Here is an 18,680-nt window from a genome sequence, read left to right as displayed (position 1 = left end):
ATTTATACACACACACACACACACACACACACACACACACTAGTAACCCGATGCACAAAGATTCGTGCAAGAATTGGCCTTCCTTCCCCTGGCTGCCGCACCGCCTTCGCTCCGGGCACTTCCTTCCCCTGGCTGCCGGCACCGCCTTCGCTCCGGGCGGAGCCGCCTTTCCTTCTATTCTAAGTCCTACAACACTACTAATTCTCATCGCTGTCTCCACCAGAATGCACAAATTGGCTTCTGCTCATAACTGAGATGGGGAAGCCAAATGACCACGATCACATGGTAAGAAGAGAAATGGAGTCTGGACTGGCTTTCTCAGGCCCATGGTTTTAACATCAGAACCCTACCACCTTTGCAAAATACATTCAGGTTGGTCCACCCCAGCTCAAAGCTTGCCTGTGTCTCTGTTAGAAAGCACAGTGCATGTGCTGAAGATGTCTGCTCCAATGTGCCCACCTCCAAAATGCAACCACAAACAGCCATCAAGGCCGTGAAAATCCGCCCCTCACCCAACTGTTTCACTGAACGGGCATATCTTCCTTAACTGAGCACTTTATCCCCTCAACAGCCCTTCCCCATGATTTACTGTCTTTAGATTCTCATCATGTCCAATTTACAGAGTAAATATCAAATTTCTAGTTCAATTATGTGGGATTTTCTAGTATAGTGAAGAAACACCAACCCATGACTTGCCTTACATTTTCCCCATTCCACTTTGAAATGAGAGAAGCAATTCAACCGCAGGTTCCTTATTTTAAACTGCTGCATTTAGCATAGCATGAAATTAATCCTTCTTTGGTACTGTACCCATCTCTACACACCTCAGGGGACTTTACACGAGGGCAGTTTGTTCTTCACACATTTGTTAAATTAGAATAGGAAAGCTAGGTGTTAAACTGCTTCCCAAAAGTTCATCACGTAACTGTGGGACAATCTAGCTTTTGAGTACTGAAGCCCCAAATGCCATTCCACAGTCACTACACTGAAGAGAAGTATGACAGAGGGAAAGTCAGAAGGGGAAAAGGCTGTCTTTATTGGCTGCAATAAAATATCTTACTTCTGTGTATTCTACAGTAAATCCATGCACCACCTTGCTGGGCCATTACAGGGCCTTGGGAGAAGCCTGTGCAATCAAGAGGCCCTGTAATTTAAGGACGATATTCAGTCTCAAATAAGCACAGAGCCTAAAAAAGAGGTCAACTCCAAAAGAAGCGTGCCTGGAAAAGGACTGAACTGGAGACCAAAAATGATCCTATGGGTCACTGTCTTTTAATCAATAACAACAGTTAATTGTAGCTTCATTCTTAGCACAGAATTACATCATTAATAAATATCTCTGGAACAAGTGAATTGGCATAGGACTGAGAGACCAGAGACCTGGGTGCTGCATTATCTATGGGATCTTAGGCAAGTCCCTTCTTCTTAGGTTAAGAATAAACAGAGAGAGAAGGGGACCTTTATTAAGCAACTAGTATATGCCAGACACCTAAGAGATGCAGTGTCATTTGAGTCCTGACAACCCTATGGGGCAGAAATTTTTTACAAACCAATCTTTACAAGGCTCAGAGATGTGAAGTAACTTGGTGGGGTTACAAGCTAATAAATGATAAGGCAAGTACTTGAGTTTAAGTCTGTTTAGTATCAAAGACCAAATAGGACCTATACCATCTATTGCAGCTTGAAAATCTCATGTTTCTCTAGATCTGGAACAAAACACTAAAGTTCAATAATTTTCTCCAGCAATCATTCTTGCTTGTTTCCTACACCCTCTTCCAGATAAATAAAAGTGCTGTCATAAACCCACTGTCCAAATCCATATAAAGGATTATATCTGTAGTACCTAAAATGAAAAAAGTTATAGTCCAACCTACTAGACCAGCAGCTCTCAAACTTTTTGGTGTTAGGATTTCTTTGTGCTTTTAAAAACAGTTGGGAACCCCAAAGAAGATTGTTTATGTGAGATACACACACAATTTATTGTATTAGAAATTAAAACTGAGGAAATCTGAAAACACAAGAACACATTCCATCTGCTGTGAGAGTGATGATGTCACCCATGTCATGGAGCTTGTCCACTTGTGAAAGAATAAGAGTGGGGAAGGGAGGTGACTTAGTATTATTATGAAAGTAATTTCAACCTCACAGACCCCTGAAAGGGTCTCAGTGATGTCCATGGTCCCTGGACCACACTTTGAGAACCTCTGTGCTAGACTGTTCTGGATTGGGTAGCACAATCCAGGGAAAGTCTGAACAAACCGGAAGACAGTTTGGGAGGAGTTACAAGAATAGTGCAGGCACCTGAATCCAGGATTTCTATAAGAACGCTTAAGAAATAAAATGTGCCACTGGTCAATGTATTGCCTCTCAGCTTCAGTTTCACCCTTCACTGCCCTAACTGCGATGCTGGAACTGGGGCCTGCAAACAGTTAGTTTCCTTTGCCAGCTGGCACCGTGCTAAGCTCTGGCAGTAGAGGGTGCTGGAGGGACACTGCCGGAGGAACGGGCTTTTCTTCCTGGTTCTGGGTGCTTTGTCACTTCTTGCTCCTTCTGTACTTGGCCAGCTGACAGGCAGGCAGGGGCATTTATTGCCAGCAAGTTTAACTGCCCCGCCCCCCAGAGGCAGCTTCCCAGCAGGTTCTGCAGACACCCCAACCAGCTACCCAGTGAGTTCAACAGCCCCTCTGTAGGCAGCTTCCCAGAAAGTCCTAGGGATACCTCCAAGAGCAACGCAGCTGAGGCTCTGCCCACGTGGTTCCCAGTGAGCTGCCCTGAAGCCCTCACCAGTTTCCGAACAAGGTCAATGATACCCCCTGGGCAGGTTCCAGTGGAGCTCCAAGGGCATCCAAGGAGACGGTTAGTTTCTTGCTGGCCAGACCTGGCCTGTGGCACGCCTCAGCAAACCTCACCATGCAGTGAACTGCATGGTCTGAATCTCAGACCTAGCTGGAGAAGGGACGCTCCCAAATTTGTTTTCTGTAATCGTTAAGAGTTCTTTTTACCCCTTAGTCACCAATGTCCTGTTACTAGTTAACAGTTCTTTACATTAAACTTCTCCTGTTCAAGTTACTGTGAGGTTTCTGTCTCCTCCCTGGACCTTAGCTATACACCAGGTCTTATCAGAGAGGCTATCAGATGAAAAGGGAATTGTTCTCTATGGCCTCTAAAGTTAGAACCATGACCAACAGCTGGGTGAAAGTTACAGGAAAATTGATTTAGACTCAAAATAGGTAAGAACTTTCTCATGGCATAAACTGTTTAAGATGGAATTAAATGCCTTCAGCAACAATATGGGATTTTGATTCTGTTTATAAAATCAGGACAAAAGCATGAGGTAGGAAGAAAAAATTGGTGGGAAAGTTTGTTTCTTTTTTTCTTCCACTGGTATTTTCCAAAGAATAGATTTACAGTGGAACCTTGGTTCTCGAACTTACTTTGTTTCTGAGGGCTGTTCAAGAAGCTAATGTTGAAAAACAGTAATTTTTTCCCATTAGATATAATGTAAATTGAATTCATTCATTCCAGACCCCCAAAGAATTCCCTGTTTTAACCTTTCTTATATACACTACATGCTTAATGTACTGTTTAACCTATAAACAAACACTTCTTTTCTTAAATTTATCAAACTATCCTCTACCAGCCTTAAATGAATCACTTTCAGCACTCGGTTCAGGGATGTCTTTCAAGTCAGAATACAGCATTTTTGCTCATTCATATACCACTGCCTCCCAAATGGCTCTCACTGGCTAACTGCTTTTCCTTTATCCAAATCAACAACAGTTTGTTTTTTTTACCTCTTCAATTGCCTGTGATCATTGTTTTTTTTCAGGCTCTTAGCAACATTAGCAGACACTTTTTGTCATGCTGAGGTATCAGCTTGAAAATCCAAGTCTGGTTCGACCACCAAGACATTTTTTCAGTGAATATCTTGGTCGAGAACCAAATTGTTCACGATGGGAGGCATTGGAGAAATGAGGTTTGACTGTACTTCTCTGTTTCTTTTTGAGTCCCTGACAAGGACCTAGTTCTTTTACATAATCCCAAATCGGAGAACTGAGAAGACATGATGATTTTCCTACTGCTCATGGGTGATCTTTGCACCCAGTGGGGCTTAGTGCAAAGGGCATGAACTTTAAGATCCAGAGAAGCCTGTGTTTATTTCTGACTCCACTATTTGCAGTGTTGTGGTTCAGGCAAATTACTCAACTAATCTGAATTTCATCCTAGAAAAGTGGGGATAATAACAGCTTTCTCATAGAACGAGAGATAATATATGTAAAGCACTTAGCACAGTTCCTGTTCCTGGGATAGAGAAGGCATACAATACATGGTTATAATAACATCGTATCACTATCTTCACAAGTGGATTCTTATGATCTTTACTTCTCTACCAACAACCCGAAGAGGTGTAGAGAGAGGACATGTGGTGACATCTTAAGATGCAGAAGGAAACAGTGTCATAGCCAGAAGTACTCAGGCCCTAATTCCGTCACTTAGCCCAGATGGGGTATTTTTCCTTACACCTTTAAATTCTAAATGGAACAGTTGGCCCTGTATCCTGTGCCTCATCCTGTGGCTCTGTAGATGGCAAAATAAAAATGTCCCCTTCCATTCACCAACAAAGAAGTCTAAAAAATAGGATTTTCACACACACTAAATTTATGAAAAACACACAGCTGAACTAGCTGACCCGGTAACTTCACAGTTATGAGGTTTAGTTCAGCTCGAAGCAGGAAAAAACCTCCTTGTGTTAAGGATTTTTAAAAAATGTGTCTAGATTAACAGTTTCTCCATGTTGGGTGCCAAGGGAGATGTGAGCAAAGAGAATTTTTCTCCAGCTTGGCAAAGGTACCGCCAAATGTTCAGGCTGAGTGAGGATGACCGCAGCCCATCACGGCGGTCATTGTCACAAACACAACCACAGGTCCATACACGAATGGTGAGATTATCTCCGCGCAAACCTGGAGCTCACTTCAGGAGGGCTCGGCTGCTTGGTGTCCACCTGGCCCCCAGGATCCTAATCCCCGCAGTTGCAGAATTTAGCTCTAAAGGAAGGTAGCTGCTGCTTCCACTTCCTGTTGCCCCCTCAGAGCTGACCATCCTGACAGACGCAGCCAATCCCATTCCTCCTGCTAAGAACTATGAAAGTTGCGAGGTTAAAAAGCTGGGAGCTCTTGAGATCAATTCAAATTTTAAACTGACATCAGTTAAAAAAGAAGGCTGAGGTCAACTTGACTGAAATGGACAATGGAACGGCTTCCTTCAAACTGAGGCCAAGGGCCAAGCCAAATAACTCCTGGATCCATCAAGCGGGGAACTGAAGAGTTGGGGAGCAGGAAGGCAGGGCTGCCTTTTTGTTCTGACAAGGCTCAAAACCAACGTGACGAAAGCTCACTGGAAACTTCTCTTGCCTTGTCTAAGTATTTATTTAAACTTCAAACCAAGCAATTTAGACTTAAATGTAACCAAAAAGAAAAAAAGTATTTGGTTGGATTGGAAAGTGAAAAAAAAAAAAAAAGGGGGGGGGGGGGGGGGGTTGACTACACTAATCCTCCCAGCAGCAGACATGCTAACCACAATATTTATCTTAGTAAATGTAGAGAAAGTGAAAAACATCACTTCTGCCTCTAATATTTCAAAGCCGTGGATTTGTTTTTTAAAATACATATATGTTACTAATGCTATACACACACAAAAATCAGATGACTTTGCTGGCACGAGAGCCAGAGCTGACAGCCCCATTTACCAACTGAACAAACACCCCCCAGAAGATTAAACATGGTTCATGCTCTCCCCAAACAACCACACTGCTGAGGCCAGAGCCCTGACCTAAAAACCACTGTTAGAAAAAGGCTGGTCCAGTCTCTAAACGTGTCAAAATTAGGAGCCAAAATATTTCAAAAATAAACTAAACTCTTGGTCATAAAATTAACCAGTACATTTTAGTAGGGTCTACCAAAACTCAAACTGAACACCCTGCTCCGAAACCTAGCTTCATGCTATTGCATTTAGCTATGTCAACGTGGGGGCTTGGACCAAGAAGGACGAAAAAGATCTCTCCTTTCGCATAGTTTGCAATGAATACTTGCCCAAAAGAAGGGGCTCAAATTCACAATAAATAATTTACCTCAAGCCCAAAGTGGCTAACCAAGCTTTCCAAGGAGAAGTCCCTTTTACATTTAGCACTGGACTTTGCAACTCTGCCTCTGGGCAGGGAGGGGGGCTGAGAGGCCCTCTGAAAGCCGGTGGCCTTTGTGAGTAGGAGCAAGTGCATGAGCTGATTATGAATGACACCACCTGCTTTCTAGAGCCGAGGCATACACAGCCCTCCTTCTTAAACATGGCCCGTCCTGCCCTGGCTGGTTTGGCTCAGTGGACAGAGCATCAGCCTGCGGACTGAAGGGTCCTGGGTTCGATTCTGGTCAGGGGCACATGCCCAGGTTGTGGGCTCAATCCCTAGTGGGGGATGTGTAGGAGGCAGCCGAGCAATGATTCTCTCTCATCTTTGATGTTTCTATCTCTCTCTTCCTCTCTGAAATCAATAAAAATATATTTGAAAAACAAAAACATGGCCCATCCTTTATCAATGAAGAGACTAATTAGCAATACAGCACCATCCAATCCACTTCACCTTGCGGGGGAAGGGAACAACTGTACTGATGAATCCAAGGCAGCTGTTAGAGGCCCTCCCGTGCCCCTCCCTTGCAACTCCTTTTTTGTCTTCTCTACCTGTTCCTGCCTATCAGTCTCTTCCTTCCTCCTTACATGATGACACCACCTCCCTTTTTGTTCTACCCCCTGTTCCCCTTTATTGAGCATCAAACAAAACAAAACAAAATTAGAAGCTGAGAAGAAAAAAGATTGACATAAAAATATAGTTAACAAAATTTTTTTTAAAAACATTGATGTTTCTATCTCTCCCTCCCTCTCCCTTCCTCTCTGGAGACAATAAAAACATGTTTTAAAAAAAGCAGTGCGCTTCGGGACAAAATGCAGGACCTTCATTTAAAATGCTACTTTGTTAACTCACACACACCTTGGCTCCCTAAATCTAAAAAGAAAGTACATGATTCTCTCAGAGAACAAAAATACCACTCAGTGAAACATTTTAAGTGTCTCAGGAGGAACTAAAGAATTTTTGTGAAGCAATTTCTGATTTGCCTAACAGACAGAAGCATAGTCTTCTTCCAGCCTAGACTACACATCGACTACTGGGAGTTTCCAGAGTTGACTGTCCCGACTCCAGTATAACCAATTAAAAGGGACTAGCCATACAAAGTGCAGATACTACTGTCAGGCAATAAACTAGACCTTATCGGTGATAGTGGTGCACATTACAAACTTCAAACTGACTCCGTGCTCTAATCCATCAGAAACTTCCTGGCTTTAATAGGCTATAAAGGGCAGGAGCTTTGAAGTCCCTGGGATTAGGATCAGTAGTAGACGGACTGAATGAGAAACTAAATGGAGGTGGGACATACTCTATGCATTCTGAATTAAAAACAAATCCAATTAATCAAATCATCCTGGGCCCTAGCTGCCAGCCAGCAGATTGCAAGGGTGGCCAAGGCAAGGAACAAAGTGATTAAAGATGAACCAATGGGAACTGCAGCAAGTGCTCACTTAAGGAACTGCTTCGAAGTCTGGGAGGGCATGCTTTGCTGACTTCCCCAACAGAGGTGAGGCCATCCTTTTTTTTTTGAAGAGCACAGTATCAGAGCCGAGATAAGGAAGGAGAAAACAAATGCCTTTTAAACCGAGTTTTCATGTAAACAAATCAGCTGAGAGGGCTGAGGGAAGCTGAGATCTGTTTTCCCAAGGCCGATGGGCTTTGATCCTACTGATTCCTAAGCCCTACCACTGTGGCTACAGAACAAGCCATGGGCTTGGAGTTAAATGGGCCATTCTAGAACAAGAATGAAATGATTGATAAAACTGGGGTCAAGCTGCCTCAGAAATGGCATTATTGCTGACAAAGTGGAAAAATTCATTTAAAACAAAGGAGGCAATTAACTTAGCCATAATGGATCCAGCTGAAAGTTGTACTAACACCCAAACCACCAGGCCTTTTCCTGAACACACCACCTCCCCACTCTTCTTACCTTCTGGGGGGCTTTTATTCTGATTATTCCAGACGACTAGCAGCTTGGATAGACTGGGCACCTTGGACACTTCTGTGATGACCCGGAAGAGACTCTCCACTCGGTCGTAGGTGAGGACAATGGCGGTAAAACCTTGAGACTGTGGTGGGATCAGTGGGAGGAAGAGTGGGTTGCTCACACTACCCCACTTCTGCAAGAGAATAGATTAATGAGGGTCAGAGAAGGATCTACTAACAACGGGGCTGATCTCTTTCCCAACATCATCAATAAACCCGAACATGGGAGGTTTGGTGGCTTCTACCATGACCAATCCAAGAGCTAAGCAATTTTTCAAAATCTTCCCTTCCTCAACATTCATACTGACTCTCTGTAATTCAGTTTGGTTCTGATACTATTAAAAACAGAGCAGAGAATTGTTGCAGCTGAGGAGAGATTTCTAGCTAAACATGGCAGATTAAACCCATGCATTTATCTCTATCCCCTCCCCAAATCCACTGAAATGACAGTTAATAAATATAACATACAAATCTACATTGACAATGAGACAGGAGAAAGGAGAGCTGCTGATGAGCAATATTAACATGTTTCTCAAAGGGGCCAGAGAAGTGGCAACAGAGTAGGAGAGTGAGAACTGAAACCTAAGGACCTACAAAGGGGAAGCCAACAAGGTTCAAGGTCAAAGTGTTGAACCCCACAAAGGCTCAGGAGTTAAGCTCAGTGGGTACGTTGTGAGGGTAAGAGGAGGGATAGGGTTGAAAATAGGAGGACTGGTTAAAAATCACAGGAGTAACTGAAAAATAAAGAATGATTTTTAAAAAAGTTTCAATTGGAAAAACAACACACACACAAGACACAGATAAGGAGCAGTGAGAGACCCAGATTCACAAGCTTTTCCTTCACCCACCCTAAGGACCTACAAAGGGGAAGCCAACAAGGTTCAAGGTCAAAGTGTTGAACCCCACAAAGGCTCAGGAGTTAAGCTCAGTGGGTACGTTGTGAGGGTAAGAGGAGGGATAGGGTTGAAAATAGGAGGACTGGTTAAAAATCACAGGAGTGACTCAAAAATAAAAAATGATTTTTAAAAAAGTTTCAATTGGAAAACAACACACACACAAGACACAGATAAAGAGCAGTGAGAGACCCAGACTCACAAGCTTTTCCTTCACCCAACACTCAGCCAGAACTCTACTCTTCTCCCCACCCCCGCTCGACAAGGAGGTTTATTCTCTGAGGAAACGGAAGCTCCAGACATGAAACACAGGGCACAGCTGAGAGGAAAATGCAGGTGAAAATCTATATTCTGAATGATGAGCACTACAGCCTTCTTCCCCTGCAGTTCCTAAACCGCAGGCAGCTGTGTGGTGAGCTTGCCACTCGTCATCTTACAGCAAAGCCTTCCAGGCAGTAAGCTGCCCTCATACAAATAACTTCTGATTCAGTTTTTAGTGCTTCTCTCATAACCATGAGCAGATCCTAGAATCACAGACATTTCAAGAACATCTTCAGCATGAACAAAAGAAACCAAATGAACAAATAGAAGAATAGGAACTCAGGAGAAACAGAGACAATAGAAGAGGATAGAAAATACGAGAAACTAGGAGGTCCAACATCCATCTAACAGGAGGTTCCTAAAAAAAAACAAACCACAGAATAAGGAAGAAACAAAACTATCAAAGAAATTAAATAAGTTCTTGGAACAAATGACATGAGACACACCAATTATTCAAATTGAAAGGGTCCAATAAGTAATAGTAAAGTGATTTTAAAAAAAGACAAAACCCAAAACAGAACAATGAATCAAAAAACACAGCTATATCAAAGCACATCACTTCTGAGTGCTGGGAATAAAGTGTAAAAAAATAAATAAAGTGTGTGAATCCAGGTGATGAACATGGGAGTTCGCTGGACAATCCTTGCAGGTTATAGCTCTGTAAGTTTGAAATTTTAAAAAAATATATTTAAAAAGTAATGAAGGACATTCAACTTCTTTGCTACCATTAAAATAAGTAATTTTTATTGCAGCAAAGTAAACAAAAGTATTTTTGTACTGATAATTGGAAAATATTAAAACATTATTACATTTTAAAACAGCTCTATTGAAATAACTCATGCTATAAAATCTACTCATTTAAAGTATATAATAGTTTTTAATATATTACAGTTTTTTAACTGTGGTAAAATATAACATGAAATGTACTATTGTAACCATTTGTAAGTACAATTCAGTGGAATTAATACATTCACATTCATATGTTATTATGGAAAACCCCAGGACCTAACTTCATTTCTGCCAGAAGGCAGTTGAATCTGAAATGTCCTACCTGTTATTCTGGCTGCTTACACTTCCCTAATGTCTTTTATAATCTGGGATTCCCAAGTTCCTCGTCAACCTCATCCATATCACTGATGGACACCCATCACCACGTATATGACAACAGCTGTCTGCCAGATGGAACCATGTAGGACAGGAAATGTACACAAGCATATGGAATACACATGGGATGGGAACTCAAGGAGACTGGATGGTTTTCCCGGAGTCCTAATGTAATCAGGATATTAAAGCCAAAATGTCCACAACAGACCATAATTAGACTTCATAGCTGAGAGACACAATTGGAAAGGCTACCTTCTTAACACTGACTTTGTTTCCATGACATCACACGTTGAATTAAGCTGTAGGCTTAGGAAGGTGCCTGGATTTTAGTATTTATGCCCTAGCATCTGATTCATTTGTAGGAACCCCTTTTAGTTTTCTTCCCCAAACCTTATTCTTTGTATCTTCCTGACTTTTATGGGAACTGAAGTCAGTAAAGCTGCCCTGTGCTCAAGTCATAATTAATCCTCAAGGTTTACCCTCTGCCATCACCATCCCAACCCACTCATCTACTACTCCAAAAACAATACTCTCTTACGCTTCAAAAACACCATTTAAATGCAAAAGAAAGATACGTGATTTTTTTAATCCTCATCCAAGGATATGTTTATTGATTTTAGAGAGAGAAAAAGGGAGGGAGAGAGAGAGATAGATGGAGAGAGGGGGGAGGAGTAAAGAGGGAGGGAGGGAGAAAGAGAGAGCGAGAGAGAGAGGAACATGGATGTGAGGGACAAACATCAATTTGTTGCCTTCCATACATGCCCTGACCAAGAATCGAATATGCAACGTAGGCCTGTGCCCCGACCGGGAATCGAACCCACAACCTTTTGGTGTACAGGACAACGCTCCAACCAACTGAGCCACCAGCCAGGGCAGAAAAAATATTTTTTAAAGAAGTGTGTAAAATAATTTAATGTGTGATGTTCAAAGAGTTAAGATTTACTGAGCACATACTTACAGAGTATTAAGCACTATGCTTTACATGTATTATCTTATTTGAGTCTGACAACAACCCCCAAGACAGATATAGTCATTATTCTCAGTCTATAGATGATGAAATTATAAAATCAGAAAAGTGAATGATGTCTCATTTGCTTTACCAGTCAAAGGAAGGGGAGGAAGGAAGGAAGGAAGGAAGGAAGGAAGGAAGGAAGGAAGGAAGGAAGGAAAGGAGGGAGGGAGGGAGGGAGAATAGGTGATGTTCAGGGTTACATAACCTCTAAGTGACAGATGTTGGAAAAGCCCAAGCCATCTGACTCCAGAACACCAAATGGTGGTGGTTCACGGCCCTTCCCCCGCCCTCCTACTCTGAGCCCGGGTACAGCATCACCATTTTACAGACTTTGGAAACAGGAACTGTGGGTTATTCCAGAGTTCATTATTTCTAGCTCTTCTCTGAGAAAAAAATACTAGAAGTTCTTTATCCTTGATAATAAATCTGCGCCAGTTAGCAACAGCCACCCTACAACTATGATTTCAGAGGGTATAAAACACACCAATGATATAACGCTGACACAAAGGGAGCACATACATTTTAAAAGGCACATACACCTCTGACACAGGAAAAACCATTTAAAAACCAACAAAATAAGGTCTGTTCTTGGGGAGCAGCAGGGAATGCTAACACTTGGATGCCTTTGTGACGTTAAAAGGAGAGGGAAATTCCCTGGGAGAGGAAAAGCTTGGTTTCAGACAAGGAATCCCCTGGGACTGAAACTGAGGCACCCCTGAAAGGCACTGCAGCTCTGATTTCAAGGCCCCGCCAGGCAGAAGGAGCCGAAGTCTCTGGCAAGACCACAGATCTCATCTCATCCCGTATGCCAGCTCCCTCGGAAGAGGATAGTTATGAAGAGAGGAGGAGAGGAAGGTACGGGTGGGTGAGAAGCAGTTACTCGTCTTGGTGTTCAATTTTTCCACACTACTCACTTGCATACCAAATAGAGCTTGAAACGAGAAGCAGGAAAAGGCCACACACTGAGGAGACAGAGCATGTGAAGGAGCATAACAAGGACTGAAATCTTGCCATCACTTTCCCATAAAATACAGACACTGAGATGAACATGGAGGCGACATCTAGCTACTGAGCACATATTTGCTCTGATATAGGCTCCGATGCTTTACTGCAGGATGCGCCCCAGGGTTGATACAAATGACTTAAAAAAGTGGGTCAGCAAGCGCAGTCGGTTTTGGAATCATGAGTCCTTAATCTGAATCCAGGTTCTTTCACTTACATCAGCAGTGTGACCTGGGCAATGTACTCAGCCTTCCTTACACCTCAGTTTCTGTATTTATAAAATCATGATAATATGACTCGTTTTCTAGACGGTATGACTTGACATTGTAATAATTACTTATATTATTATCATTTCTTAATTATTATTTCACAATCCAGAGGTTGTTAATAAAAGTAAATAGGTGTATATGTAAAGTCCCTGGCATGTACAAACATTCAATAAGTGATAGCTAGTACTTGATCTTGTGCGAGTAACAATTTCTCTGGGCTTAATTTTCTGCATGTCTCAAAAGTGGGGGTGCGCAGTAGCCTAAGCAATCGTGAGGTATATCCCAGCACCAAGAATTCTGAATCCTTCGCTGCCTTTATGTTATAATGCTTTTGGGTCATGGTTTACCTGGCTTTTCTACCTCACCTTCTCCAAATAACTGCTTTTCTTTACGATTTTCTCTTTTCCTTCCTATTTTTTATGCTTTTACTATCTGGAAAGCTCCATGAAAGCAGGAGTCATAAATGTTATAACACCCAGTACCTAGCCCAGTGCCTAGTGCTACTCAATAAAACCTTGTTTAGAGTTAGTAAATTAAACCCACATGATGCAGGTCATGTTCTTTCTGTTCTTATGTACGGATGTGAACAGCTGATGTACACTCAAATGAGTGGCATCATGAATTCTGAAATGATTTCCAACTCAGTTCATTCATTTGAAAGTACTTACCAAGAATCTTATTTGCTAAGTATTCTGAAGAAGTGTAGGATTAGGATATTTAACAGAGTTCGACTTGGGCCCTGCCATTGACTAGTTCTAGTAATGTGTAAAGCTACTTCTGTGAGTATTAATTTCCTCATCAATAAAATGGGAAGTGTGGTAGCATCTACCTCCTAGGGTTTTAATGATTAAATGAGATTATGCACAAATACACTTAGCAGAGGGTTCAACATAGACCTCCATGAATGGCAGTTAAAACAAACACAGAAAACGTCCAGCTCTCCCCAGTTTGTATTCTCCTTGCCTGCTAAAACAACGTTATTAGCCATTCACAGCAATCATTCCTGCCAATGTTATTTCTGGTGCTCATTCATTCAGGCAACGTTTCCTGAGCACATACTGTAAGTCTAGAATAATGTTAGAGATGCAAAAATGAACAAATTCCTTCCCTTCAAAATGTTCATAATGTAGTGGGAAAGACAGCCCGGTAAAAAGATAAATTACAATGTAAAAGAACAAGTACTAAAGCAGGGATTAAAGTCCTGTGGGGACATAAAGGTCTCCCCAATCACCTCTGAGGAGGGAACTCCTGAGTAGTCTTCAAGGACAAGCAGGAGAGTGCTGGCCAAAGAAGCCGAAAGGCAAACTGTGCCGAGTGCTGAGACATGTGTACAAGCCGGGGAAGATTCCACCTGGTTGTGCAGTTGGGAGGAGGCAGGAGGGAGAGCAGAAATGAGAGAAACTCAGTCAGGCAGGATACAGCCACATCATGCAAAGCCTTGTATGACAGAAGTTGTTTTTAAGTCACATGGTTAGCTTTTGAAACTTTCTTTTCCTGAGTACTGTTTGATAAATTTAACATTGCTACCTTTATGTTCTATTTCAAAAGGTCAGAAATAGGAAACACTGATCTGCAACTAAGCTTCTGTCAATTGCTTTTTCCCTCCTCAAACATAATCCCATTTGCCTCTGGAGCCCAGTGACGGCGTGGAGAAAGGCAGCTTTAATTGGGGTGTATGCCTTCACAGAGGCACTCGGCTCCACTGGGGTAAGGTCAACAAACTAACCCCCAGAGGAAAAAACCATACTGGAGAAGGACATTTGAAAACGGCATTTAGTCACCTCTGAAATACCTTTAAGACCTAACCCCCTGCTGGCTGACCAAAGAGAGTGTCTACAGTCTGGGACCTCTTGACCCCACTTTCTGCAGGAAATCAAGCAAATTTAAACCTCCATAATTTACTCAAGACTCTGACTTCTGCCAGGAAAAAGGAAACAATGCTGGCAATTAACTCTGTTGCCTGATTAAATTTCCATCACGGCAAGATAGGGCATGGAGCCAGGCGCTCGGCAGCAGAGACCTAAAAAAAAGCGAAGCCCATCTACTGCAGCTGCACCTTCGGAATCGTGGTTATCAATACACCTCTCAAATATACTCAATAAGCTGTTCACTCAAAGATGGAAGGAGGTACCAAGAGGAGAAGTGTGTATCATCCTGATAGAGTACCGGCATTTCGCCAAAATACCATGTTCTCTCTTGCCCACCCTTTGCTTCTCACTCCTGCAACAAATATTCATTGTAGAAGCTTCAGTAAGAAATCCAGATGGTTAAACTGCAAGCGTATAAAAGTAATCCATAATAGCCATGGCAACAGTCAGGTCACAGTGCTCGCTTTAGAAAAGTTCTTTCCTAACGCTTATTTGGAAAGCCCTGGTGGATGAGCTAGTGGTGAGCAGACAGACTAGCGAGAGGGAGTTGTAGGTTCGGTTTTCAGGATGCCTCCAAAGAAGGCCTTGGGAGATGAGGCAAAGGGATTTTTCTCCTTCAAGAAAGAGATTCAAACTCTAACAACCAGGTGTGTCTTTTGGCAACCTCACACGAAGCAAGTTGTCCGAGCCCTTCCTCAAGTCCTGGTGTGCTTTCTTTTAGCGGAAAGGTCATGGTAGCCCCATATGACTAACCAAAACCATTCTAGCCAAGGTTACCTACTACACAAAACTTAGAGGAAGGTGGAGAGCAAACGGCCTTTGCTAACCATTCTGAAATGTTCCTACTGGAACTACTTGAGGATTATAAAGTCAAGAGTGAAGAAAACCACATTTCATTACCAACCAAAGGACTCTTTCAGTCTAAACCAACCCAATTCTAGACAGGAGAAATGAAGCTCAAAGCAAGATGATGCAAACTTTAATTCCCATTACTCACCATATCAGAGATTTTTTAAAATGTCACTATGTATAACTTTATGTGACAAGAAGAGAAGTAAGCAGATATTTGAGTCAACCCATATTTGACTTAAATAAAGGTATTTTGCCTGAGAAGAAAGAGAAGACAGGCCTGTTGCACAGAAGCTTTTGAGTCCCTGGTAATGAGTAGCCTTACCTATCCCTACCTTGATAGAAAGGGCAGTTTTCTTGGTTGTTTTGAAGTTATCAACCCTTACCTCAATGTGGTTTCAATTATGAATTACCAGACTAAAAGGGGGGAAAAAGCTTTGATTTATTCTTTTTTGCTCCAATTATGCATGATGTGTTTCCACTGAAGACTTTGAAAAGTATTTCATCATGCCTCTCATCCTGAAGTGGTCAGAGGGCAAAACCAAAAAGCGCTAACCCTTTCATTTCTCCTCTAGGTTCAAACAGACTCCTTATCAATGGCTGTAAGGCAGGGCCTTTGAAGCAAACAGAGCAATGAAAGGGTTAAGCATTAGCATCATGTTACTAACGTGCACAGGGGTGGTGTCCCCTGTCCAAAAGGGTGAGATGATATTTATGTTAATGGTTACTGGGAGATTTGAAAGGGGCAGTCAGTAATGTGGCCCGTGCTGCCTTAACCATTAAACCTCTTGCAGCCCCAATGACTCCGCAGCACACCCTTCTGGGCGTGCACTGACTTGGGAAACTGGAGAACTGTGGAGATCTAACAATGTCTTCAAGGAGGATCACGAGAGAAAAGATTCGGAACAAGTCTGAAGTCTACTTGCTGCATGATGTCCTTAATTCATTCCACCAACAAAAAATAACGGATTGTTCTGAAAAACAAGAATAACACTGATAGCTAAATTTCACTGACTTCACGTTAAACAGACATATGAAAGATGACGAAATCGCAGGCTAGAAATCCCCTTAGTGCTGCAGACTCAACTAAGGGAGAGAATAAATTATCAACTTAGAAGTCCTACAACTACTTGCAGTAATCTGTTCATAAATAAGTTTTCTCATTGGTGGAGCTGGAATGTATCTAACCACATTTTACTGTAGTCACAGGTGCTGCAACTCTCTGACATCCCAAGAAACTGAGCCATAGAGTCTAAATCAGGGTCACAGGAGCAGCCAAATAGTTCTACTATTAGTCTCTTTCCTCTAGGTGTGTTTAACATCTTTTCTTTTTCTCTCTCCTTCTGGAACTCTGATTACACATATGCTGGAATTGTTCTGTTCCCCACGTCACTCCATGACTCCTTCACATCTCTTTGTCTCCGTGGGCTGTATTCTGAATAATTTATTGGAACCTAATAATCTAATCTTATAATCTGAAGATCCTTGCAGGTGTCTGCCTTATTTATGGTTGTGTGGTTTTTAACTGTGAGCTGCTCATTTTCCTTAGACCCTTTGTTTGTAAAAATTATTTAAGACCCAGGTTAAAGAAGAGTTTCTCAAAGAGTTTGTGTCTACTTCTGCTGGTCCCTATCACCTCAGGCCCCGTTATGGTGCCCTCAGTCCTGTTCCCAGAGGCTCTGCTTCTCAGAACCCCCGGAACCGCTGCAAACCTCGGAGGGAAAGCTGCCTTCCAACTGATGCCAGACACTCCCGCTTCTCCCGTTTGGGTCCGAGTCCCCAGCGATTCGCCCGTATCTGGAGCTCAGAGTCTGAGACTCCCCCCTGACCGAAAACGACAACCGCGCTCTCAGCCACCAGCCCGCTTTGCGCGCGCACCTCCGCACCTGAGTATTTTCCACACTGCGCCTCCTCTGAGCCTCGGTGTGCTGTTATTTTTCCTTCTAGTTGAAGAGTCTCTCCTCAGCCAGCCTTCCTGCGGTTCTGGGTGATGTCCGTTCCGTCTTTTAGTTGTATTTTTGAAGTGGTTGTTTGCGGCAGCAGTCTGCGGTGTTTACCTATGCCGCCATCTTGGTCTCTCCGGTTGTGTGGTTTTTAACTGTGAGCTGCTCATTTTCCTTAGACCCTTTGTTTGTAAAAATTATTTAAGACCCAGGTTAAAGAAGAGTTTCTCAAAGAGTTTGTGTCTACTTCTGCTGGTCCCTATCACCTCAGGCCACTTTTAATCAAATTCTCCTCTTAAGGCTTATTTGGGCCACACATGTAGTATGAATTTGGACCACAAAGCCACGAAGGTGGCTTATGACTTCAGTTCTCAACATCTTGGTCAATACAGACTTACTGTTCTTTACTCTTTGACGATACAATCTTTTAGTTGCCATCCAGGAAGCCCGGGTTAGATCCTCCAGCTCACAGGCTTTAATCCTGGTCCCCTGTCCTCTGCTTCATACAATTATCAGGTAGAAGCTCCAGGTCATCAAACTTGCAAAAATCTCCACAGCAAAAGCTGGCTTTGGCTCACAATCACCTCCCAGAATACCTCGTTTCACTTTGTTTAGGGAACCAACAAATGTCATCCTTTCATACAAGCTTAGCAACAGGCTAAAGCTACTTTATAATACTTCAGTATTTTAGTTCTGTTGGGAAGGTCATCTAATCTATCATAAAGCCAGTGACAGAGTCTTCTTATATTTATACTGTCAATCTAATTGTGTACTGTTGTGTTTTCTATTTAATTCTGGGGTCAAGATAAAAACAATTACTAAGAAAATATGGCAAAGACTTCATCAAAAATTATTAGACTTAATAAATGAATTCGGCAATGTAGCAGGATACAAAATTAATGCCCAGAAATCTATGGCATTTCTATACACCAATAGTGAACTTACAGAAAGAGAGACTAAAAAAGCAATCCCATTTACCATCGCACCAAAAAAATTAAGACACCTAGGAATAAACTTAACTAAGGAGGTAAAAGACCTATACGCGGAAAACTACAGGACACTGAAAAAAAGATAGAGGAAGACATAAACAGATGGAAGAACATACCGTGTTCATGGATTGGTAGAATCAACATCATCAAAATGTCCATACTACCCAAAGCAATCTATAGATTCAATGCACTCCCCATTAAAATACCAATGGCATATTTCACAGACCTAGAATGAACTTTCCAAAAATTCATCTGGAATAAAAAAAGACCCT

At 42.3% G+C, this 18,680-nt stretch overlaps 1 protein-coding gene across 5 annotated transcripts in view; it reads right to left on the bottom strand.

Moving 5' to 3' along the window:
* EXT2 (exostosin glycosyltransferase 2) overlaps window positions 1-18,680 on the bottom strand; it is a 119,162-nt gene that overhangs the window by 34,139 nt on the left and 66,343 nt on the right. For 4 of the 5 annotated variants that reach the window (XM_014543299.1, XM_014543301.1, XM_014543303.1 and 1 more), the window contains exons 8-9: window positions 13,991-14,110; window positions 8,103-8,292 (exon numbers count right to left, since the gene is read on the bottom strand). In XM_014543299.1, the coding sequence (XP_014398785.1) occupies window positions 8,103-8,292; window positions 13,991-14,110 (310 nt within the window). The remainder of the gene's footprint in view (window positions 1-8,102; window positions 8,293-13,990; window positions 14,111-18,680) is intronic. The other variant, XM_014543300.1, reaches the window with a different exon arrangement.

Source organism: Myotis brandtii, unplaced genomic scaffold, assembly GCF_000412655.1.
Source record: "Myotis brandtii unplaced genomic scaffold, ASM41265v1 scaffold324, whole genome shotgun sequence".
Lineage (NCBI taxonomy): Eukaryota > Metazoa > Chordata > Mammalia > Chiroptera > Vespertilionidae > Myotis > Myotis brandtii.
The sequence above is the reverse complement of the archived record's forward strand: the minus strand, read 5'-3'. Positions and strand labels throughout refer to the sequence as shown.